The sequence below is a fragment of the Sardina pilchardus genome, chromosome 19 (genome assembly GCF_963854185.1).
Source record: "Sardina pilchardus chromosome 19, fSarPil1.1, whole genome shotgun sequence".
NCBI lineage: Eukaryota > Metazoa > Chordata > Actinopteri > Clupeiformes > Clupeidae > Sardina > Sardina pilchardus.
In genome coordinates this window covers 29635258-29659982 of record NC_085012.1, presented here as the reverse complement: position 1 = coordinate 29659982, position 24725 = coordinate 29635258, and the positions used below count along the sequence as shown (strand labels likewise).

Sequence of the window (24725 nt, the reverse complement as noted above, 5' to 3'; positions counted from 1 at the left end):
CATGGGAACGTGTGATTAATTCCACATGTTGGCCTAATTTCCTCTCCTCGATGAGTTTAAGGTTCACATAGTTTCATTGCATAGAACCGTTCCACAAATGATGTTGTATAACTCCGTTTGAGAGAGAATACGGTACATGTAGAACATGCACAACAAGGTCTTAGCCAGTCAATCCACTCTAGCAAATGGTTCAGGTTGTTGCATTGACCAGCATCTGGTTGCCCCCTTAAAGGATCAGTCAAAGCAAACATATTTGGGCTCCTAGCATCATCGCTCCCTCTCCACTTAACAGCATGTACTCTATGATTAGCAGCTAAATACATTTAGCCTGATGTCCCAGGCTTTATGGATCCACTAATGATTCTTCAGCTGATCAATAGTGTCAGGCTGGGCAGCCTGCCGCAGAGATCTCCGCCACAGAGAGAGGCAGACAGAGTAGAGTGGCAGAGCTGCATGTGGAGGAAGATTGAGAGGGCAGAGGAATACGAATAGCCTAACGGTGTGACCTCTCACCTTCCAGTGAATGATTTTGGGGCTGAACGCCGGCTCTCTCCGCGCTGATGGACGTCTCCAGGAGACCCTTATGTCCAGGCAGCTCATCTTTCTTCATCTCGGAGACCCCTGATCTTAATCCATCTCCTGTTAGTGCCATTGAGTGGCAGGGTGCTGGAATGTGCTGTAGTGCTAGGGTGGCCTGCTGCAGCTTGGGATGGGGAATGGACTGACCCAAAGTGGTCCAGGTGAACTCAGGGAAGGCACTATTGAGTTGCTGTGTTAGATTTCCCAGGAAAGTCATTCCCTTCAACTGTATTTAGAGTGAATGAACAATAAATAAAACAATGTATCATATTATATAAGAGGTATGTTACATTTATGGAGATCAAATCCAAGTATGCTAATTTCACTACATTTTATAGTGCCTTTGAGACTACTCAAAATACTTTATCATTTTATGCTGCTACCCATTGACTAGGCTGCCTCGAAATGAACTGTTATGGCTTGCACTGTTTACTGCCATGACATGTGGCATTGAGTATTTATTTATATGTATGCTATATCATTGCCCTTGATTTGATCTACACCTTCTGTAGAAATTGTATAAGAAGTTGCATTGTGCTAAAGCTGTCTATGTTTTATCTGGCTTTTGTATTATATTTAGATAATCTGAATCTGGCCCAATTCTGCTGTGAATGATGTCCCTCTCTCTCTCTCTCTCTCTCTCTCTCTCTCTCTCTCTTTCTCACTCTCTTGCTTGTGCTTTAAGTCCAGCCACCGACAGGGAAATAGGTCTGGACAAGTGGCAGAGGAAGTGTCAGACAGATTTGTCAGCCTCTAGCTAACACTGGGCGGGAGTGAGGGAGGCTTCCTGTAGCGTCATTTCTCTTCAGGAACGCAGCACGCTAAACTCCGTCCCAATCAGCCCTCGCTGTGCGCCGCTCAGGTGCATTACAGCTCCTTTCTCCCCAGGTGCCACATATTAGCTCCTCTAGCGCTTTAGCAGGCTAAGTGTCGACTCACCCTGACAAAGCACACACTGCAATGCCTAAAAGAGCTCCACAACATCTGAGTAATACTTTCTGTCGGCCTTACTATTTTCACTTTGTCTCTCTTGAAAATATGTCTAGACAGTAGCAGATGGTTTCCTTCCTACTAAAGCGCTCTATATCACAAGCATATCTAACAAGCAATAGCCAGGACTTTTAATGGTATTCATCAGCTAACTTATCGACTGCATAAAGTGAATTAGACTTTAAGCCTCCATTTCCCTGCCTCATTATTCCAACTCCTGATGAGTGGTGTGATCACATGCTAATTATATCCCTCACCTTTCCAAAGCTGCTGAGTTGCCACGGCTCTCTCTGTCCTTTTGCCATTTAGCGTGAGTGGGCAGAGCGCGGGCACACACCACTCACCTTAGTCACTGGGCTAAGCACTCATCTGCACAGGGCCCAGGAGCACAAGCTCTTCAAATCAGTTGAAAAGTTAATCACAGGTGAGCATAGAGACGTGTGGTGGTTAACTTTAGAGCAGACACAGTTCCAACATTACCAGAAAGTAATTCCGCTAAAATCCAATTCTCATGTGGGTTGGCTAGTAATTATAAGCACTGTGACTGATAGTATGTGTATTTAGTTCTGCATTTCAGCCCATCCCCACCACCTTTAGGTTTTAGTTTGTGGTGGTATAGGTGGTGTGTCTGTAGTATCAGTTGCCTGTCTTCAGTGTGGATTTACAGCACAGGGTTTTGTGGGATCCCATATATTTCCATTCTAGTCATGTCTGCAGCCTTATTCTTTGATGCCATGATGCAACCTATTGGCAACTGCTGCAGTGGTGCTGATGAGAATGGGGATGACAGGGGGAGTTGTGCCTGTAGCCAGTCTCACACACTTAGCTTGTGATAGATGGCCCTGAAAGCACAACTTGAGTGCCTTCAACACCATTGTCTGTGGAAAAAGCCCAGTGATGAAACAGCAGGGAGTCAGAATTGGATAAGATGAAGGGTGACGTTCATTTTGTTTTCTACATTAAAAGTTCATTGATGAAAGAGAGAGCAGTGCAGATCGCATTTGCCTCATGAGCAAGTTGAGTCAAATGTCTGATTTAACCAAGCAACTCAGGAGGAGGAGTCCAGCTGTTTTCCATTCAACTGGATACTCGTTTTTTTTGTCCTTCTCTCTCTCTTTGATGGTCACACCCTGATAAATTCCCAACCGTTAACCCAAATGTCCATGTCCAATCAGTTAAGGAGTTGCATTGACCTAAGGGCTGTGAAATGCTGCGCTGGTGTGTTTGAGTGGTGGGCGGCTAGTCTCGGTAGCTGCTGTGCTAATTCCTTCTCCAATCTGATTAGCTGCTGCTCGCAGGACACACAGACTTCCTATCTAGTTGTGTACAACAAAGGTTATTTAATTACCCTTTCTCCCTCTGCTCTCTCTTCCTGAACCTGTTCAGAAGTGCTCGTGTGCATGTGTGTGGGAGTGGGTGCTGTTGATGTGGCTGGATAGTGCTGCTTTCCGTAACCATGGTAACAGTTCAGGGCCTAAACAACAATAAGTACAGATCTATGGAATGGAAAAGGCAAAGAAAAAACATCCATCACTCAACTCCGCTCCATCTCTCTATTGCCCCCTTAATCAACATAACTTTAGGCACTCATTTGTGCCTGCCATTAAAACAGCAGGTATCACAAACTTGCAACCAAAAATTCAACGCACCAGAGCATTAAGTCTTAATTTATTTCTATTAAAAACATTTGTCATTCGTTGAGGTGCATTGAGATGAAATACACTCTGAGTTATTGCTGGGAGACAGCCAGGGTAAATATTGTTCCCTCTGGTAGCAATTACATGCGATTGCTCTTAAGCTGTTAAATTTGCAAAATGACTCTGTGATAATGGAAATGAATGAACTCAGCACTGTTCATTCCAAGGTGAGTTTTTCCCAAACAAATCCATTATTTTAATGGTAAGCACATGCATTTGACTTGAACTATTTTAGAACTTGTGTTTTTCTTTGGTGTGTGAGTGCGTGTGTGCGTGCATGCGCGCGCGTGTGTGTGCGTTTTGTCTGTCTGTGATGTTGGTTGCCAATAGTCCTGCCAGCTGAATAGGTATGCTCTGTTTTGGTAATGTGTTGTGTGTGTATGCAGTGTAATTGTGTTTTCTCTTGGTTGAGTCTCTGTCTCTTCTATCCACTCAGGTAACTACCAGCTATCCCCCACTGTCAACATGCCCCAGGATGATACAGTAATCATAGAAGATGATAGGCCACCTGTCCTGCCCGCCCGCCTGTCTGACCAATCATCTTCCAGCTCCCATGATGATATGGGCTTCGCTTTGGAACCACCACCACCCTGGGTGCAAGACATCCCAATAGCCAATGAAAGGTGCGCTTTTTTCATATCTCAAAAGTTGTTTTTACACTGAGCTATTCTGTTTGTACCTCACAGTCAGGGGAGGGAGTCACTCCAGCAGTGAACAGAAATCACTTTTGAAAGACAATCACAGACAACTTTTCATCTAAATATTTGTGTGCGTGTGCGTGGGTGTGTGTGTGTGAATGTGAGAATGCACGTGTGTTTAACCACTCCTCTAACCTCTGCTGTTGTTTTGACCTTGCAGTGAAGATTTACCATGAATCCCTCCTATGTGTAACCTGTACATAAGTATTTCAAAATGGTCTCCCAGGCCCTGACTTCTCTCTGCCTCAGCCTGAGAAGCACTCTGTCTGCATGGCAGCCACCAGTAGAATCCATAATCCAGTTTAAACACATGACCCTGCGTCCCAGCGAGGGGATTTATGTCTTGAGAACTATGTGTGCATATTTAAGTGAGTGCCTGGCTGAGTGTTTGTATCTGTGTGTGTGTGCGTGTGTTTTACTTTGAGTTAGACAGCTGTCAAGCAGCATGATAGAAAACATGAGCACACACCAGCGTGCATGCTTTTTTCCCTTGTTAAATGTCCACACTAATGTGGTTAAAAGTGATATTTGTTCATGTGTGTGTGTGTGTGTGTGTGTGTGTGTGTGTGTGTGTGTGTGTGTGTGTGTTTAATATTGCATGTGTACTTTGAGGTAAGTGGAAGAGGGGGAAACAGAAATGCTCCCTGGAGGTTTTGGGAGGGGGACTCTCTTCACTCCCCCTTAAGTCTTTGAAGTGAGCCCCACTTTTAGACCGCATTGTGGAACAGGAAGGCTAATGTTGTACACACAAGACCACAAGCATGCTAACGGTAAGGTTTCACACCGAGGCATGCTCGTGGTTACGGCATGTAGAGGAAGCCAAGGGAATGTTATGTAGAAAACCACAGACAACTAACTTTACAATAACCCTTGCTATGTACGCATGGACTTGTTACCGTAAAGCTATGGCAGGCTTTTATTTGAAACAGTGGCATGGGACAAAATTTTGAAGAAATAAGTTAAACTGATTACAGCTTTTATATATACGTTTTGTTTGCGTTTGAACTGAGCTAACAAAAGAATATTTTACAATGGATGGAAGTTCTGAGCTGTACTAAACAGACTAAGAGGTGTGAAACAGGGAGAACATGTTCAAACTGTGACTCAGGGCAAACGGCATGACACCAGAGATGCTTTGAATACATGTTATGAATGCACAATGGTGCATCCTTTTTTTTTTTTGCTTCAAGGGTGTTTACTTCGCTCTGTATTATAATCAGTTTGCTAAGACTATTAGACAATGCTCCTAACATAAGGCAGAAAAAGTGTCAACAATTCATAGCATAGTGATTTCTTTGTAGACCAATGGTTGATTTTTATGTTTCTTTTCTATAAGTATGGTCCTCCTGAAACACCTCCCATTTCTGTGCTGTTGTGTGTGTTTTCTCTGGTCCCTGTAAAGTGACTAGGTAGTAGAGGCTCCTTGTGTTCTATAATGAATGAGTGGTTTTCTTTCTGCGCTCATTGTACGTGTGATGTCAAAGGTTTGTCATCATGGATTAAGGCCATAGCACATGTCATCACATGCCTCCCCCCCATTGGTCTTCAATTCCTGTCAGTATGTCTGTTTCCCTCACCCCCCCCCCCCTCTCTCACTCTCTCTCTCTCTCTCACACACTCACACACACACACACACACACAAATGCACACCCAGAGTAGAAGTCACACTGCCTTGGGTTATACTGAATTATTCATGTCTAAGAAGTCTAACGTACATGCCACAGTCTGAAGGCATTTCTGTCTTTTTCTTAGATTTCTTTTTTTCTGTTCCCTCTGTTTCTCTCTCTCCCATAGACACACACCAGCACATGAACATGCATATGCTTGCTGTGTGTGTTACAGTACGTTTGCATCTCATTCTGGCGGTGAATGGCAAAGCACATTCATATGATGCACATGTTCACCTTCAGGAAGGCGTACTGGTGAAGCACGCACACGCATGCACACACGCACACACACATACACACACACACACACACACACACACACACACACACAGAGAGAGTGACACAGACAGACACACACACACACACACACACACACACACACACACACACACACACACACACACACACAGACAGACACACACACACATACACACACACAGAGACACAGACACACAGACACACACACCGGGAGAGAGAGAAAGAGAGCATAAAACAAAACAACTACCCCGGTCACACTTACTGCTTATTTTTGAAGTCTCTCCCCACGCCACTGAAGCCCATGCTGCCATTGTGCATGTGGACACCTAAGGCCCTGCTAATGGCCAGGCCAGCACTGGACCAGCTGGGCTGTTGGGGCCTCACCTCAGTGGCATTGTTATTGGCTAATTAAGTGCAGAGCTCCAGCCTGGCCGTGTAATAAGTGCATATGTATTGGTGGAGGAGGGGAGCTCAGCCTGGCCATGTAATAAGTGCATATGTATTGGTGGAGGAGGGGAGCTCAGCCTGGCCATGTAATAAGTGCATATGTATTGGTGGAGGAGGGGAGCTCAGCCTGCTCTCCCAGTATGGGCGTGTGTGCAGCAGAGCGAGGCGTGCTACAGCTCACCCACTGAGTCCCATTTCGGGGTAATTGTGTGGTGTATTTCCACCCCCCTGCATTGCATATCTTACAGCCTCCGTCTCCCCACCTCTCTCTCTCTCTCTCTCTCTCTCTCTCTCTCTCTCTTATTTTATCTATCTGTGTCTTTCTATCTGACTGACAGAGTCTTTCTCATACTTTCCCACTGTCTCTCTTGTGCTCTCCTTCGTTCTGTTTTTGTTTGTGTTTATCCCTTCTTTCTCATCATCTCTCTCTCCCTCTCCCCTCTCCCACCCTGTCCCTCTCTCTCTCTCTCCTCCTCATCATTGGGATGTCTCCTGCATATTAGCACATTATCTCAGATGGGAAGATAAATGGCTGTTGTGCAGGCAGGGGCTCACAGCTCGCACAAGACCCATTAATAAGTTGACCTACTTTTTTTCAGAGAGGAACGAGCCATTTACCTTTTTGTATGTGTGCATGTGTGTACATGATTTGTGTTTGTTTCAAGTGTGTGTGTGTGTGTGTGTGTGTGTGTGTGTGTGTGTGTGTGTGTTTGGTGGTATGTGCTATTATGTGCTGAAAGTGCTATTCTTTTTAATGAAGTGTTATGTACATGATGGAAATGACCATTATCTCCTCTATGACTATGTTAGAGGTATACATAAACTCCCATTTCAAACACTCCTACCGAAACACATGCACATAGCGCACATGCTCACACTGTATGCATATACATAGTTGGACATGGATTGGACTGTATATGTGTAGTGTAAACCCTAGCTGCTCTCTTCCTTTAGTGAAGAACTGAAAGCTTTGGTATTCCACCCCCTGCTACTCTGCCTCCTGCCTTAGACAAGGAGCTGAACAATTTATAGTCTGCCATCAGATGGCATCCAGTAGCCATTGCTAATGGAGATTTACCGAATGGCTCCTGTCTGATTAAATATTAAACTGAACAGAGACTGACCCTCATGGTGGAATGCCTGCTGTGTCAGGGCAGGAATGCACCCAGTTAATGGACTACAGATAAATTAGATTTATTTGCTTCCAAAGGAAGAAGGGAGACATGGAGAGGTGAACGGCATCTTGGAGGACTTAATAAATAATAAGTTGCATTGAGAAGCATCTGCCGTTAAGTCTAGGCTGCCAGTAGCACTGATGGGCCTGTTCTCACACGGCCATGACAGCTCAAATGAACTCTCTCTGCTCTCGCTACTCCCCCCTGCACCTCTCTGCTCCACCACTCTGCTGCTCCCAGGCCTTGTGTCCAGGGTGATGGATGTGTGTTATTTGCCTGCAGATTATCCCCGGCGCGGCCTGATTGCGCTAACAGAAAGAGCTGTTTTGCGGTGGCCTCTGCAGGGGGGTTGGACGTGAGGGGAGGAGAGTGTGTGAGCATCACTTGCAGCGGCCACAAGCCTGGGATTGGGCCCTCTCACCTGCGCTCTGTTCTTCTCCACACTTCTCAAACGGATTCATACTTTGTGTTTTTCAAAACTGCTCATATACTGTAGATATGAAGCAGCAGACTATTGCTGCCAGTACTATGTTGTTGATGAGGGAGAAAGGTTGAATATTTAATTCATTTGGAATTGAATTAATCAGATGGAAGAGAGAGATGCCACCGGTCTCAGAGATGGCAGAAAGTGTTGTGGTAGAGCTCTAATGGTGATGAGCGTGCTGGGTGTGTGTGTGTGTGTGTGTGTGTGTGTGTGAGAGAGGAGAGGATGAGAGGCTGAGAAATGAAAGGCGTTCAGCAGGTAGCGATGGGCCCACAGCAGGGCAGAGCCGTGTCAGGATGACGGGTGTGCTCTGGTGGGCATCAGTCCTGCTCAGCCGCGTGTGCCCTGAGTGCAGGAGACAGCTCTGCCAAGTGACCTCAGTGCACCAGCCTGCACTGGGAACCAGCCTGTCCTTCAACAGTCCCCGGTGGAGCTCACTCAGCATAGACATGCCTTCAATTCAATTGTAGAGGTTTAGCAAAATGTCATTTGTGCTTCAATTTACTCAATGTAATACATTGTTACACGTTTATTTAGTATCCTCTCTTGCTATTTCATTTTTCAGACCGTTGATTTTTATTGATAATCAGCAGCAACATACAGGCGTACTGTACATGCGTTCACCACCCCACCCTTATCCCTGCTGTTCATCTGTATACGCTAGCATTGGAGCCAGTATCCTGCAGACAAGCACACTTTTGTGAAAATCTTCAACTTCACACTTTATGGCCACAACAGAAACTAAAACAACTCAAAAATAGGCTTGAGAGAAAATGACAGACTTTTTAAAAGCACCACCACTCTGGCATCCGGCATCCAAGATGGCTATTCTGTACTTACTTTTCATTTGTTTCTTTCAGCTTTTCTATCTTTTCCCCTCTCTTTATCTTTGCCCTTTAAGGAAATTGGTACACATCAATGCTGCTTTGCCTTCTGCAAATTCCATGTGCTGGTGTTTCTTTGATATGCCCCTTTCTGTAGAAGCAGTCAGTGCACAAATGTGTTTGTCAGCTGTGTCCTGTTTGCATGGCATAGGTGTTCCTTTGTCTTCATGCTTGTTTGTGTGTTGTTGTTTTCTTTCCCTTTGCTGCTGTTTGTTTTGTCTAGTCGTCCTGTCACAAGGATTAGTTTCCCCAGTCATTTGCTTATTATCTTTCTCCGTGTTCTCCATTTGTCTTTAATCTCCCTCTTCCTCAACACCAGTGCGTTCTGTATCACCCCCCAACACAAAGAGAGAGACCTGGGTCCTCCCCCCACCACCTCCTCTCCATGTGCTGCTGTGCGCTAGATCACACATATCATTTTATCTTACAGAGAGAGAGAGAGAGAGAGAGAGAGAGAGAGAGAGAGAGAGAGAGAGAGAGGAGGGGGTGCTGCTCCCCTCAGATGTGCTCCTGTGTAAATGAGTGAATTAAGGGAGGGTGAGGAAGAGGAGGGACGAGGAGGAAGACTGCAGCCACCCTCTGTGTGTTGGAGAGCTGAGCTGGGCGCCGTGCTCAGGCCCCTTTGATCTGCCGGCTAGCGTGCTATCTTTGAAGGGCTAATCACCTCCCCCCTTTGAACACTGAGCACAAGACAAGAAGCAGAGCAGCCAGCTCCACCGAGACAGGTGCAGCTATCAGGCAGAGAGCGCAGGCGAGGGAGAGCGCCAGATATGTCTGTGCATGGGCGTGTGTGAGGGGAAGATGGAGGTGAAGGTTGAAGCATCAGGATGTCATTTTAATATTCTGCAGGGGGGGGGGGGGGGGGGGGGGGGGCATGGGTGTCTGAGGGAGGATGTCTAGTTCTGAGTCTGGAGAGAAGCCCAGAGAGAGAGATCAGAAGCAGAAGAGAACGTGCAAAAGTGATGATTTTCTCAAATGAACGCAGTTCATCCTCTCCACCAGTAGGGGTGCAGTAGAAGCCAGGTGGAAAGTGTCTGCCGAGCTGAGCCCTAAAGTGACTGAGCTTTAGCCACTGCAGAGGGGCCAGTGTGGCTCAGGCAACACTCCTTATGAGTTCATCACCATGAGACAGAATGTGGGACTGATACCTTGCAGTCCCTGTGATGTGTCACAACATCCAGTTAAAGATTGTTTGCCTAAAGGACCTACACACAAACACACACACACACAAACACACACACACACACTCACACACACACACACATAGTCCACACATTCATATACACAAGGCTGCTCAAATAAACTGCAACAAAAAAGTTCACTAAGCATCATAATATTCCTTACAGCCCATTAGCATAATCTCTTCCAATGTAAATACCCGCTCCTGTGTGTGTGTGTGTGTGTGTGTGTGTGTGTGTGTGTGACCACATTAATTATACTGTGACTCTTCCTTTAATGCTAATGGCTCCCCATCGGATATGAATATTAAAACAACACAGTGGTGCGCCGCTGTTCCAGGGTGTTGAACACAGTGCTTCTTCCGCTCCGCGTGTGTGTGTGTGTGTGTGTGTGTGTGCATGTGTGTTTGTGTGAGTGTGAGTGGGTTCACTAAGCCCAGCTGTTCTCCACACACCACTCCCATCCCCCACTGCTTGCTTCAGGTGAGTCTCAGGGAGCTGAGTGGCAGCAGCTACAGTACGCACTGCTCACACAACGCAATGTGCTCATGTGCACTCACACGCCCAGATGCATTCATACAGCCACATAGACGCAGGACACACACAGTACACTACGTGCACTCTACACATTTACATTCATTGACTGTTGACTGTCGTGAACACAGCTTCAAGATAGGAAAACAACAGTGTGGAGCTGTGTCATTTAGACTCCAGTCTGTACACAAAGGTGGCTCGTCTCACCAGATGCATTTCGCTTGTCAGAGACGGGGTGGCAGAGGGCCGAATAAGTGGCAGGAGAGAGTGAGAGATGTGAGAGTAAGTTCATTTAATAGCCTGAAGGACAAAGGGAAGAGAGAATGAAGAGAACACAAGGACAAAGATGAAGAGAGACATCTGATCAGAGGGAGATGACAGCCCAAAAATGGACAATGACAAAAGGAGGAATCAGAGAGAGTGAGAGAGAGATAGACAGAGAGAGATAGACAGATAGAGAGAGAGAAAGAGAGAGAGAGAGAGACTCCAAGGACACAGCCGTATCCACACTCCTCTTAGTGAAGGGGTTCTCTCCTGGTGGGTATGACGCACACATAAATCACTCAGCTGTCAGGCTGGATGGTGCCACTGCCTGTGTGAATGAGCATTCAACGAGACACGGCAAAGCCAGCGTGATTCAATCACACGCTGCAGGCCAACCGGCCCGGTCTCCACTCCGCAACCAGCAGCTTAAGCAAAAAGCCACAGCTTGTGTTTATACCTGGTGATATAACTGCGGGAGAGGCATTTTATGTATACAGCAGCTTAAAGAAAACATGTTGTGTTTCTCTACCAGTGCCATGTGCACTAGAAAGTGCAGGTGCGTCTGTAACTTGCAGAAGGGAAGCAGGGAGATAATCCATGGAGTCTTCTCGGCATCACTGCCAATCAGAATAGCACAGAAGGGGTTAATGGCTGCTGCAATCACAAAGCTGTTCAAACAAACGTACAGCTGTGACCATACAATATGTTGAATATGCACAGAGCAGTTTCATTGTTCACAGAACAAATTCATTTCACATTTAAACGCTGTAACAGGAGATGCTACATTCCATGTACATGCAGTATTTTTCGCTGCTTCTAGAATGTGTATTTGTGCTTATCTTGGCATGGAGGAGACGGCCTGCTATGGGTCTTTGTTGACAGGGATCAGGTAGTTCTGTTGTTGTTCAGCATATCTCGCCTGCTTCTTCACAGGACGCTCTCAGTGGGACTGTCCTCCCTGGAGAGACTCCCCAGAGAAGACAAAAAACAGCACCCCCAACACACACACACACTCACACACACACACACACACACACACACACACACACACACACACAGTGAATGTCGAGGGCTCACCTTCTGTTTTCTTCCTGCTGAATATCACAAAGGTTACCATTCAAGGCCTCCATCAAATCCCAGCAAGGCATAGAAGTTGCACTAAAAAGGAGGCAAGAGTGAGTTGTTTGAGCGGGGAAAAGCCTTGTCCTGTCTTGATAACACTCATTGGTAATGGGATTGAGAGCTGGGAGGGGTGCAGGAGCAAAAGCACAGAGAGCGTAATGAGGAGAAAAAAGAGATGAGGCAGTTGAACCGTAAGGCTTTTAGTGAGCAGTGCTCAGGAGGAGCAAATGTGTGCAGCTCTACATGCTGTTAAGCTCCCGTCATAAATAGGGATGGGACTTTACAGAGAATAGGGAGTCTCTTCTAACACTTGGCACTACTGCTTCATCTTGGATAAGGAAGTAACAATGGAGTTATAAAGAGATGTAGATGCATAGCTGAAACTTTGACTGTAACTACTACATGGGTTAATATTATTCATTTACAATTAACCCACTTCTATGTCTGTAGGCTTTTATTTATTTATTTATTTGCTCGCTAGCTTACTTTTGTATTGTATTTTTGTGGCTGTCGTTTGGATTTAACTACTGTGTATCCAGAGGCTACTCACAGCAGAACAATACAATTCCTCTCCCTGTCTTACACACACACACACACACACACATACACACACACACACACGCGCACACACACACTTGCACACACATTCTCACCACTGACTTTTTGTCAAAGAGGAGAAACGGGAAACAAATCATTGGCGAATAACATATTCACTCATATGAATCAAAAAGCCCCTCAATCCACCCCCTCCCTCCGGCAAATGGCGCTCTGTTAAGAGGACTGCACCAGGAGACATATGGGGGAACATGAAAATCATATCAAATACAGGCTTTTGCTTGCCGCTGGCACAGTAGCTGGTACACTAAGGAGGTTTCATGAGTGATGTGAAATGTAGGGCAAAGCAGAGGAGAAAACCATAAAGGGTCTGCCCCGTTGACAGTGTCTGTGTGTCTGATTTGATTGAAGACATACTAGACTTTATTTGGCCTATAGTTGCTGTAGTTGTAGGATATTTTTTGTTGAAGTATTGTTAGGCACTCCTTCCATTACGCAGAGTTACTTTAATGAGCTACAGTAAGTTCCTCTTAGGATTTTGGTTTGGGCTCGCAGTTCTGGCCTTTTATGGTATTATGTTATTCATCTCGTGTCAACTGTTACTTTTGGATAAGAATGTAAATCAGATTTTTGAACAGATCCAGCGTCTGCTGGTACAGTGGATACATAGTGTATTGTATGATATTCTATTGGATTGGGATGAGAAACGGCTCCTTTGTGAAGCTGTGCTGTGTGTTCCAGCCTGCTGCTCAACCCCCTCCTCAGCTCCAGCTCAGCACAGCAGCATTCCACACCGCTCAGGGGACCCTGCACACCACCACAGAGCATGCTGGGAAATGCATGAACAGACTGGAGTCAGGCTGACTGGGCTCCCCATCAGTTAAAGGCTTCTTCAGTCAGAAATAAGAACATCCACTTGAATTTCAGACTCAATGCTGTTGTTTTGCTGACATGAAGATGGTTTTTATACCTAAATGAAATCAATTGACAAATATAGCAGTAATGAAAGCAATAGTATCCAGCAGTATGACCTATTTTCTCAGCCTCCTTTCTGTACCTGTTCATCTGTGTGGCCACTGACGGTGACGGATATCTCTAGCTGGTCATCTGTGTGGCCAGTTACGGTGGTGTATATCTCTAGCTGGTCATCTGTGTGGCCACTGACGGTGGTGTATATCTCTCCATTCTGTACACTGTGACTGTGTGCATGAAGTGTGCATTGGTATCAAGCCTAATCAATATCTCATTCATGCGTCTTGACACAAATGGATATTTCCCCCTTGGCTCTCTGGTTAATTGTCATGTCTCTCTGTCTGGCATGCAAATGCTGTAGCCGTGGGCCTGTCGCCCCCCCATGTCTACTCCCTGCTTTTCAATTAAGATGCAGACATAGATAGGGCACGGGGCAGGGGGAGAGGAGGGGAGAGGAGGTGGACGACGTCTTCTGCAGCGGAGCGTCCAAACCCCAGCACCTCACTGGACATTAGCATGTCCTTGTGTGTGGGTTGGGCTGGGCTGGGCATCCCAGCGATGATGCAGACTGAGCAGGCCCTTCACTGAGTGTCTGTGCAGTTGTGTCTTTGAGAGTGTGTCATGGAGGACATCTGCACAAGATTATCTACACGTCCTCACTCCCCTCACTCTGTTTTTTTCTCTCCTAGTTCTCTGAGTCCTGACGCTGATGCCGACCCCGACCTCCACTTCCAGCGGGAGGGATTTGGCCGCCAGAGCATGTCTGAGAAACGGACCAAGCAGTTTGGGGACGCTGCGCAGCTCGAAATCATCAAGACGCGCAAGTCCAAGAGCATGGACCTGGGTAAGGCTGCTCTGACACGGCAGCAGGCTCCTCAGAGAACACATGCCACGTCCCCCTCCATCTTGACCCAGTCTTCCCTAACCTTGACCCCTGATGCTGTGTGCTGACCTCGCAAAGGATAAGAACCGTTCGGTCATCTGCGTCAAACACACCTCCCATGCCAGCGTGGAATGAGAGAGGGGTGGTATCTCTCTTATCCACGCTTCCTCTTATTTTGTCTCTCTTAGTTTTGGGTCTCTACATAAGAGAAACAGGACATAATGTTAGACTAAGGTTGAATAAGTTGTAAAGACCACCTTGATCGACATACACAGACACACAGAAATGTCATACATATTCAACATGCACACATTTATTTTAGCTGATGAAATTAGGATTCTAGTCTTTGGTTTATCAAAAACAATACTGTGATCTCCTTGAACATGAAGTTAGGATTCACAAGTAGAACAGACATTGAATACTGGTTCCACTTCTCCCAATGCACAAGACATGTCTGAACTGTGTGCTGAATGCATACTGTGTAGGCTTATAAAGTAATAGCTTATGATTACCCTCATATTTAGGACTATTATGACTAGAAACACAAAATGAGACAATCCATCATTAAGAGAAATGCTTGATAGTTGTCACTGTCCAGGAGTTTTAGGAGTGCATCCAGGCATGACTGCATGTCAACACTCCACAACCCACTTGCACTGGTACACCAAAACACACCTTAACACCTTCACCTGCACCACTCTGGTAATTCAACAGATGTTTCACTGGTTCTCCTGAATTCCCTCTCAGTCTTGTCTCAGCCTTTGTCCACTTACAAAGTTGACAACAATAAAAGCAGCAGGATTTGGATTTTTACCACTTTTAAATCATGGAGATTTGCTTTGCTTATTCCAGATTTGATGCTTTTTAAAGTGTCAGATAAGACTGAAAGGGAAGGGAAAGGGTAAAGATTTGCACTGTTGATGACTTTCATAACACTCTATAACGCCTTCATTCAGGACTGCAACAATTGAGAGATGCATGTTGTTTCAGATCTGTGAAAATCTCTCAACCTCTTTCATACCCTCCCACTAGATTTGCATGTTCCTTGTTTGATTGTAAGACAAGTGATCAGTAATGAATGCAGTTCCTGAATGAATTGTGCTTGCTGGAATGCTTCTGGGTGGGTGACTGATTGGTGGAATGATGGAATGAGGGCACTAACCAATCACAATTGTTTGCCTCTTTAACAGTAGCTGACGAGATTAATCCCAATGCCTGCACTGAGAGACTGGAAGGTAAGCATTCAGTCAGGGACACTCACTTCACAGCACAACACGACTGGACCGCCGCTCTGGAACTTTCTTCAAGTTGCCCTTCCACTGAAATACAGTTGAAGAATCTTATATCCCGACTGAGTGAGAGAGAGAGATGAAAGCTATTTGGTCAAAAGGTCATGTTTCACGCAACGTCAGGCTGTGACAGAACTGTGCAGGGCTTCAGCCTGGTGAATGTTATTTCCATTCCCCTCTCACAGAAGTCATTGAGATGGAGTGGATGGATGTATTAAACTCTTTAGAAGCACTCAGTGAAATGCCATCACTGGAGCATTTTTAAAACCTTTCCACTCGTCTGTTGAAATATCACCTCTTATTTCTACAGAGATGTAGAGGCTCTTGGGGTGCCATTTCCCACCCTGGCCAAGTGTGTCATCAGGATGTGCTAAAGGCCAGATTTCTGCTATTTAATCCTGCAAAGTTCACGGTCATGGTTGTGGCTGATGTCACTTAAGGTCCTCTCGTAGATTACCCTGTTTGTGTCGACCGCTGTTGATCTTTGAACTCTTAACTTCAAGACTTCTCCGAATGGGAGCCTCAACACAATTGTTCAGAGGCCTAAGAGATTTTTACCTCATTAGCTGTATCTGAAGGGCATTCGTGGAGGGAATATTTAGGAAGCAATTTGTGGTAATTGCTGTTGTATGAATGATTATTCATTTTGTAGCACATTCTCCCCTCATCTGTCAGACTGAGTGGCATGGTGTTCAATAGGGGTTTTGGGAGAGCATGGCACATGACTTGTTCTTTTGGAAATATGACTGAAGAAAGCAGTAATTATGCTCAGTAGGGACAGATTGGGTGTGAGTGTTTGTATAATAGGGGGGCGAACGGATAGTCGAATAAACCAGTTAACCATTTGATATGTGCTGCTACATGAATGTTAACATCCCTATTCTCAACACCGTGCATATTTTCGGTTTGGAACAACTCTGTGAAAACAAATGTAAGTGAACGGAAGGCAGAAGATAGACAGATTAGCCACTCACATGTGCCACTAGTCTTAATTTGGAAGTGACCGGCGGTGGACAGGCCTTGCTCTTGACGGAGATGGTGGGCCAGTGAGTTTAGGCCCTATGGGCACAACCTCTGGTAGGCATAGAAAAGGCCCATGCCCCTGTAAGCCCAGTAAGTGTGCGGTGCTCAGGGTGAGCGAGTTGATTAGAAGGAAAGATAAGACAGCCTGACGAGAGGGGCATGAGCATGGAGGGGAGCTGCTGGAGAGCAGCTGTGGAGCTGTCAGCCTCTCCGCGATGAGCAGCCTCAAAGCACAGCCTCATGGGTAGAGAGGAGAGCGTGTGAAGCTGGGAGAGGGACTCTTGGCGTTTGAGGGGAAAACAGAGAAGATTGCAGACCCCTGCTGAAAGTCTAAGCCCCAGGGCTAATGGTGTAGAAAAAAGGTTTCATTCTGCACTTTATTGAATTTGACTCTTGAGAGCTGTACTTAGGAGCTGTGGAAAACATTCCATTCCATTAGTTAGAGCCTGAAATTAGCCCAGTATACATACAGTGCAGTGGTGAAGAAGTGGTCAGTGCAACCACAAACAAGGCTGGCTATTAACCGCAGCTAAAATAATGAACCAAATATCTCTGCTGCCCTGCTCTGCCGCTAAAGAGTGCTGGTGTGATACCAAATAGGAAGCGCTGGTTGGAGGTGATGAGAAGGTAGGTGTAGACATCCCTCTTGCCAGTAATGATGCGTCTTGGACAGCGCTGGACTCTCAGTCAACTCTCCGGCTCCTGCACTTATCTCTGGAGGCCTAAAGAGAGCAGGCTCCCCTTGGCCACTGTGGAGCTATTTATAGCCTAATCACCCTTTTAACGCCATGCTGAAACCTCGTGCGCGCTGAATAAATGAGGTGTAATTGGGCCTCTGTCCAGGAGCACAAATACCCTTGCATACACTCCCGTGCAGCCCAGATGTGAGCGATGTTGGGGAACGCAGGGCCGTAGCTCTGCTTAATTGCAGCATAGTGGCAGTTTCCATAATATCCACTCCCTTTGATTTATTCATGAGATTTGTTCTACACCTACCTTTACAATCTAATGATAATCACTCTTCTCCATTCTAATTGTTTGCTTGTCTTTGGTTTCTTCCTGATTAAAGAGATAGAGCACATTCATCTTGACTAAAGTAGAATTTGTGTGTGCAAAATGGTGTATGTGTGGGGTGCGCTGGTAGCTGTGTTCTCTCTCTCTTTTTTAAATCAGGACACAGCCATAAGTGAAACAGGCGTTCAGCTCACACACTATACAGTAATAGTAGCAACAGAGGTGGTGACTGGAATACCAAATCAGCCACAACGGGTGATAAAAATTCAGAAAATTCCAACCACAGCAGATGTCATCTTTTCTTCATACTGTTGTGCATTATTCTTGGATTTGTCTCAGAATCCCACGGCGGTTGACGTCCATAGCATCCCTGGTGCATGTGGTTTTCGGATTTCCGTATAAGCTTCAGAAAGCGTCACATTTACATGCTACTTGAAGCGCTGTGATTGAGTCAGCTCTGCAGGCTTTAGGGGGTGATATATTTTCAATCTGTGTGGTTTTGTCTTGGATGGCCATTGAAATTATATTTTAAGGCCCGTCATCTCATGTCCTTCATGAAGCACAAGGTCTCCTCAGGGTAAATTCAATCAGAAGTTTTCTTTTCTTCACTTGTCCTTAGGTAGTTTGGTTGGATGAAAACATATTTGAGAGGTACATAAAAGTATCTAGCAATCAAAGATGTTCAGCTCCACATTTCAGTTAGAAAATGACAGGCCTATTTATAGCTCATTCAGTGGATTTTGTAATGGAAAATGGTTCAAGTGAAGTGAGGTGCATGTAGAGACCTTCATAGGAGAGGCAACATAAGTGGATGTCCTACTCCACAAACAAACCCCTCTTTTGTACTTCATGTTCCTGTGCTCACTGGTTCAGACTGGGAACATGGTCAGCGGTGCTGCGGTTTACTAACCCAGGAAACCAAATACTGATAACAACTGTCTGCATAAAGAATCTATGTGGAATTCTGTAGGCTTTAAGTTGTCTCCAACACAGCCACCCAATGCATTGACTTGCATTGTGTTTAATTCAGCAGCCACGTGTTGGACAGCGTAGTCTGATGAGAGAGCTGGCATGGCACTAGACGTTTTTGACACTACTTCAAAACAGTTGTTTCTTCATATTTTCTTGCTTTTTTCTAGATCGATTTAAAATGGTTTAAACTAATAGAGATGGATTCCTGGATCCCTCTGTAACCTTCCAAGACCCCCAGAGCAGTAGATAATGATTAGTATACATCTCTGCCCTTCATTTTGGCCAACTAACCACTGTGTTTTATTAATGTCCTCTTTTATTGAAGAAAACATAGTCATGAAGACTCAGAGGGATCCAGCTATGCACTTCCTTCAATGTGTTCTAGCTGGAATTCCATTGCCACCCAAAGAACCGCCATAGCCCGCTGCAGCTTTGATACGGAAGCGTTTTGTTTTGGCATCATCTGGGCTAATCACACTCATACATGTTGCAGGATTGCTTAGTTAAAGGATCAAGAGGAGATTAAAGGGGTGCGTTTGGCAAAGACAGCTCTCAGAAACCACTACTGCTTGTGAAGTAATGATAACAGCAGCAGCACAAGTTTGGATTACACCGGGAAATCCTGGCAACTTGCCTCTTCATAATCACCCAGTTCCAACCGCTCCCTTCTTCTGAGATCACCTGTAATCACGTCAGCCACACTTCTATTGTTTCTTCCTCTCTGGCTCGGCCTGTCTCTCTCTCTCTCTCTCCTCCTACCCTGTATTTTCCAACGTCACCGTACAGTACATACTCGGGCTGTCAGAGAGGGGCTATTCAGTAATAGAAGGCGGTAATAGATTTCTAATTGTTTTCTCTTGGTGATAGGGGTTTATTTTTGCACCCTAATCTGTGTTTGGTTTGAAGTCTTTCCACCCAGAGTTCCGCTGTGTGCCTCCCCGCTCTGGCCCACGGTCCATTTAGCCCTCTGAAAACAAGTCAAGGCCGCCATAGATGGATGAGCACGAGCTCAATACGCTCAGGTTCACCTCATAAGAAGAACAGATGGAGAGAGAGAGAGAACAGAACAAGACAAATGAAAGACATGCACTAACAAAGAGAAATGAATAAATAGAATTGGGGAGAATGAGAGAAATGTAGGGAGAAGGTGCTGGAGTTAAAGAGTAACAGTGCAAGAACAAGCTAAAAGAAGTGTGTGTGTGGCGTGGGAGTTGTGTTTACACAGGGCATAGCCATATGTGAAAATGGTGGAACCATGACAGAATGTCCCTATGGTGCTAAACTGCTAACTCTACCAGACATAAATATTTCATTTCAGGGGAGAGGTAGAATTTTTCAATTTGAGGGAGAAATTTTCAATTAACATCAATGGCTATCATCAGAGGCAACTGACATGGGAATATTATTATTAATACACCAGTTCATGTTTGCTTTTTGGTTGCATCATGGGGGGAATTTGAACTGCTCTTTTTAAAAGTGAAACGGAGGAGGCATGATTTAAGAGAACCACATCAAAACAAATACTGACATCGTATTGCACTCCACCTGCACACTTTGAACAGAGCATGGCACCAACAGGAGACTGAGTGAAATAAAGTAAAAGTGGGGCAAAGCCTGGTATCTCCACAGCACCAGGCCGATTAGACTCTGTTTGCTAGTGGGGCTGGTGTTAGCATTAGCTTTCCTGCTATGAAGGGTAATGACACAATCACTCTCTGACAAACAAACACAGTCGGCAGCCCTGTCTGCCTTCCTGCCGAGGCCTCTGAATGGTGGCGTTCTGTCAGTCCTACAATGTTTGTTTATGTGTAATTTGCATGTTAATTACATTAGCCTGCATGAGGGAGATTCATCAAAAAGAAAAAAGGTAGAAATGACTTGAACCAACATCTACTGTATATGCAGTATTTTTTGTAGCTACTGTAAATATATTTTATCTAACTTCCCTCATTGTATGCCATTGTTTGTCCTCCATGCCCTGTTGATATTTGCCACTCATAGACCTATACTAACATAATAGCATAATAACAGCTGGCAGGGATACCTTTTTTGTCAGTACAGAATGATGTTAGGATTATTTATCAAGTTATCAAGTTACAAGTTTACAGACGTCACTCGTTGAGTCAGTTGGTTGGTATGCAATTGTGCTGATTTGTTCTTTTCTTTGTCACCTGGCTTTCCCTCAGCATGTGGGTGGCTTGTAATCGCTGATCCTTAATAATGAAACCAAACTCAGATCATTCCTCATTTCACTGTTAGTGTTCCATATCTATTTTCTTTTTATTGTTCCCTGTCAGTTTGTCCTCTCATCTCTCTGTCTCTGTTGCTCGACTTTCTGTACTTATTTATGTTTCCCTTTCTGGGTCTCTCTGCTTATATCTAATTTTATTTGACTTGGAGTTTAGCAGGGCTCTTATTTTCATGGTGCTTTCAGTGAATTTAACTGAATCCCATTGAAGATGGCCAGACCATTCACTGGCCTAAGAAAGACTTAGGTCTGGCCACTCAACATCTATTGACACTGTTGTGGTGTAGGTTTAGAGTGGCCCTGACCAAGCTTATGAAAATGTCTCTTACTGAAGGTATGCGCTAAGTATGTTCTTGGAAGCACCTTGAATGATCAAGGCATAGCTTAAGACATGATATTAAGCATACAAACGCCACAACATAACGTGTATTATAGTTATCATACCGACAGGTTTAATGAAATTTCATGAAATGTGTTTTTAATAGCCTACAATTTCAGGCAAATTGTTAATGATTATTCACCTCCTGCAGCACACCTGCACAGCCCTCACAGCACACCAGTGCACCATGACACCCAGTTCCATTGGGGAACACTGACTTTAGATATGACTTAAGAATCACGTAGCGCTAAGAAGGCCTCAGGAATATATGTAATGGCCTATTTATAGCATGGAGCTTTCAGTAGATCTTCCCATATACAGTGTTACCAGTTGAATAGGAGGTATTGACATCTATTTCTAAAGTCATCTCTTTTATGATGATATGATATTCTTTTTTGACTCTTTAGGATCCCCTACGCGAGATGTTGGTCCATCTCTTGGTCTGAAGAAGTCCAGCTCCCTTGAAAGCCTCCAGACTGCCGTTGCTGAGGTGACCCTCAATGGCGACATCCCCTTCCACAGGCCACGCCCGCGGATAATAAGGGGCAGGGGCTGCAATGAGAGCTTCCGTGCCGCCATTGACAAATCCTATGATCGGCCAGGCATGACCACCACCGCCTCAGAGGAGTATGACGAAGGCATGGAAACCTGTGAGTGCCCAGACAACCACCCTAAAGCAAACACAGCACAAAAGTGTTACACGCACTTCAGCTGAATTAGTGAAATTATAAGAGATCTATTGAAAACCTGATACACTTGGTCACTGAGCTTGCGTTGTGTTGCTGCATAAATACATTAAATTATATATTATAGTTTGGAGCAGTTTTTGCAGTCTCATCATGTTACGGTACAAACCCTTTATTCAGAAGTGGGAAAGAAAAGAAGCATCATTATGTTCCAGATCTTGCAATATCAGGCCTACTCCATCCTACAGTTGTTTTTCTATTTATTTTGGGTTTGAGCTTGGTTGTTGGATGGGACGATAGTTCCCCAGAGGAATCTGCAGTTCCATGAGCTGCCTGATCATCGGTATCTGGGTCAGGATTTCCTTTAAATAGAAAAAAAGCAGGAAGCAAGTGACATGAGGGAACGCATGCTCAATCTGTCTTAACATTACTGCTATGCAGAACAGATTCATTTCCAGCCTGAATTTCTGGGGAGTTCTGGTAATGTTGATGTTTGCTTTGTGGATTTCTTTGCTTCCCTCTCGCAATACAAATTGGTTTTGGTTATTAATACTAACAGACTGTAAGCATTACTTAGAGTCCCCCACCAGATCTGTGTGTCCTTGAAATCCGGTGTGCTATTAGTAAAAGAGTAATGCATCTCCTCAGAGCTATTGCTATCATGTGGAAGATGTGAGGTTTTGTTGCAAAAATGCAGTTTGGGTGCAGTGGTCAGAGCAATTGTCTAGCATTCGCCTGTATTGAATTGCCATGGTTGTCATCTCAAAGGCCCTAACATAGCAATAAAATGGCAACTCACAAAATGCACAGACACAGTCTGTTGGCTAGATTGTTATAACGTTTTCATATAAAGCAAAGCCCATTTGAAAGTAGTGAGGGTCTCATTTGGATTGAGCATGACTCCTCTTCAAAGCTCTGAGAGTACACGGAGGTCGGCATGCTATTACACGGCTCCAAAGACAAATATGACATTCCCTTTGCAGGTAATAACACTGCCACGCCACACACAATAATCAGCCTTTTCCCCTATTCTGAATAGATTCTGTTTAAAGAGATTTTAAAAATTACCCAAATCATTTTGTTCTCACAACCTCTGTCAGGGAAGCACTAAATGCCATGTTATCTATGGATGAGAAATGGAAATAGCAGCTGATTTCTCGGTAGAGGTATATTGCATCCTCTCCTCTGATATTCAAATAACTCTGTTTTTCAATTTAGATAAAAGAGCCAGAACGGGGCTGTCACTGAGGTTAATAGTCAAAGTTGACAGATAAGCTGCTCTCTCTTTTTTCCAAATCCAACCCGAGACTTTTATTTACATAAAATGTGAATTTGGAATCACCCAGGGAAAATGTGTTGCTGCAAGATATCCCACTGAGTGAATGGATTCATCTGCTGTTTTCCCAGTGTTCTATATTTGAAATGGCTCACATGCGTATTATGTTCTCTCTCCTTCTGTCCCTCTCACCCTCATTCCCAGGCTCTTAAATGAGCTTGCAGTATTACCAATCTGCACTAGTCAGCCTCGTACACAGAGGCAGATGAATGGCCCTGTCTATCACACTGGAGAGATGGAAATGACAGCCTTTGATTGTGGTGTCAAAACATTGATTCCTTTCTGGGGGAAAGCTGTGATCGTTTTAATTAGCCTAATTCACCTCATGTTCAGGAAATACCCAGTAACTCGCCGTATATTAAAAAAAAAAAAGCCTTACCTGATCCGTGCTGGCTTTTTGAATGATCTTTCACGTTGTATCTGTGCTATTCATGTGATTTCCACTTGTGTTTTGTCTTTTGCTTTGTCTAGTTTGTTTGTTTGTGTGTGTGTTGTCCTGCTGACCCCACTCTTCCATACTGTATGGCTAATGAGTGCTGAGCCTTCAGTCAAGCCTTTTACCTTCATGCTGTCTCCTCTTTGGGCTCACCGCACTTTGTTTCCACATTTGTGTGTCTGTGTGTCTCTCTTTGTGAGTGTATGATCAAAGCCAATGTACGAAGGAAGCAGTACAGTCAGACACACAAATGCGCTGGCGCGTACGCACACACACACACACACACACACACACACACACCCAGGAGGGTTCACGGTTCCCATCTCTGGTGAGTTATCTGAGACGGCATCATTACGAGCTGCAGAAATTAGTGCTGTTGTCTAATCTTTGAGAAGAGGCTTTAATTGCCAGCTGCAGCTCTGTCGCGCTGATGGGCCGCCTTTGCACTTAGCGTAGCGATAAGATGTCCACGCAAAAAAAAAAAAAGAAAAACAAACTAGATGAAAGTAGGTAGGCTGCAGCACCAGAAGGTGCGAAAGAAGCATAAAGGAAGGGAGAGAAGACAGAGAGAAGGGATAATTGAATAGATTTAGGCCATAAATGCGCTTACAATTCCTGTCATATATGGTTCCACTGTGAGATTTCATTTCAGTAATTTCCCCTCTGAGATAGCCACCGAAAAGAATGTGCTGATAGCCTGAACGACAAGCCAGTGGAAGAAAACAAATCCCCTACTCATCTCTGAAATGAGAACCTTCGTCCCCCTCCCTTCCCACAGTATTATTCTCCATTCCACAGGAAAAAAAATCCAACATGGCCTCCTTTTTTCATAAGTGCCTTTCTTGGTCTCATCAAAAAGCCTTCAGTGAGGAAGTAACATTGAGAACATTAATAAGCGCTAATCTCAGACATCTACTGTACCTCCAGTACCCATTAAGATCCACCATTACTGAGA

The 24725-nt window shown here is 44.8% G+C and overlaps 1 protein-coding gene across 7 annotated transcripts in view; it reads left to right on the top strand.

Annotated features, from left to right (window-relative positions):
- Positions 1-24725, top strand: part of pard3aa (par-3 family cell polarity regulator alpha, a) — a 279690-nt gene that overhangs the window by 153174 nt on the left and 101791 nt on the right. For 4 of the 7 annotated variants that reach the window (XM_062520692.1, XM_062520694.1, XM_062520691.1 and 1 more), the window contains 4 exons: positions 3703-3889; positions 14194-14348; positions 15578-15622; positions 21720-21962. In XM_062520692.1, coding sequence (XP_062376676.1) covers positions 3703-3889; positions 14194-14348; positions 15578-15622; positions 21720-21962 — 630 coding nt within the window. The remainder of the gene's footprint in view (positions 1-3702; positions 3890-14193; positions 14349-15577; positions 15623-21719; positions 21963-24725) is intronic. The other 3 variants (XM_062520695.1, XM_062520697.1, XM_062520693.1) reach the window with 1 other exon arrangement.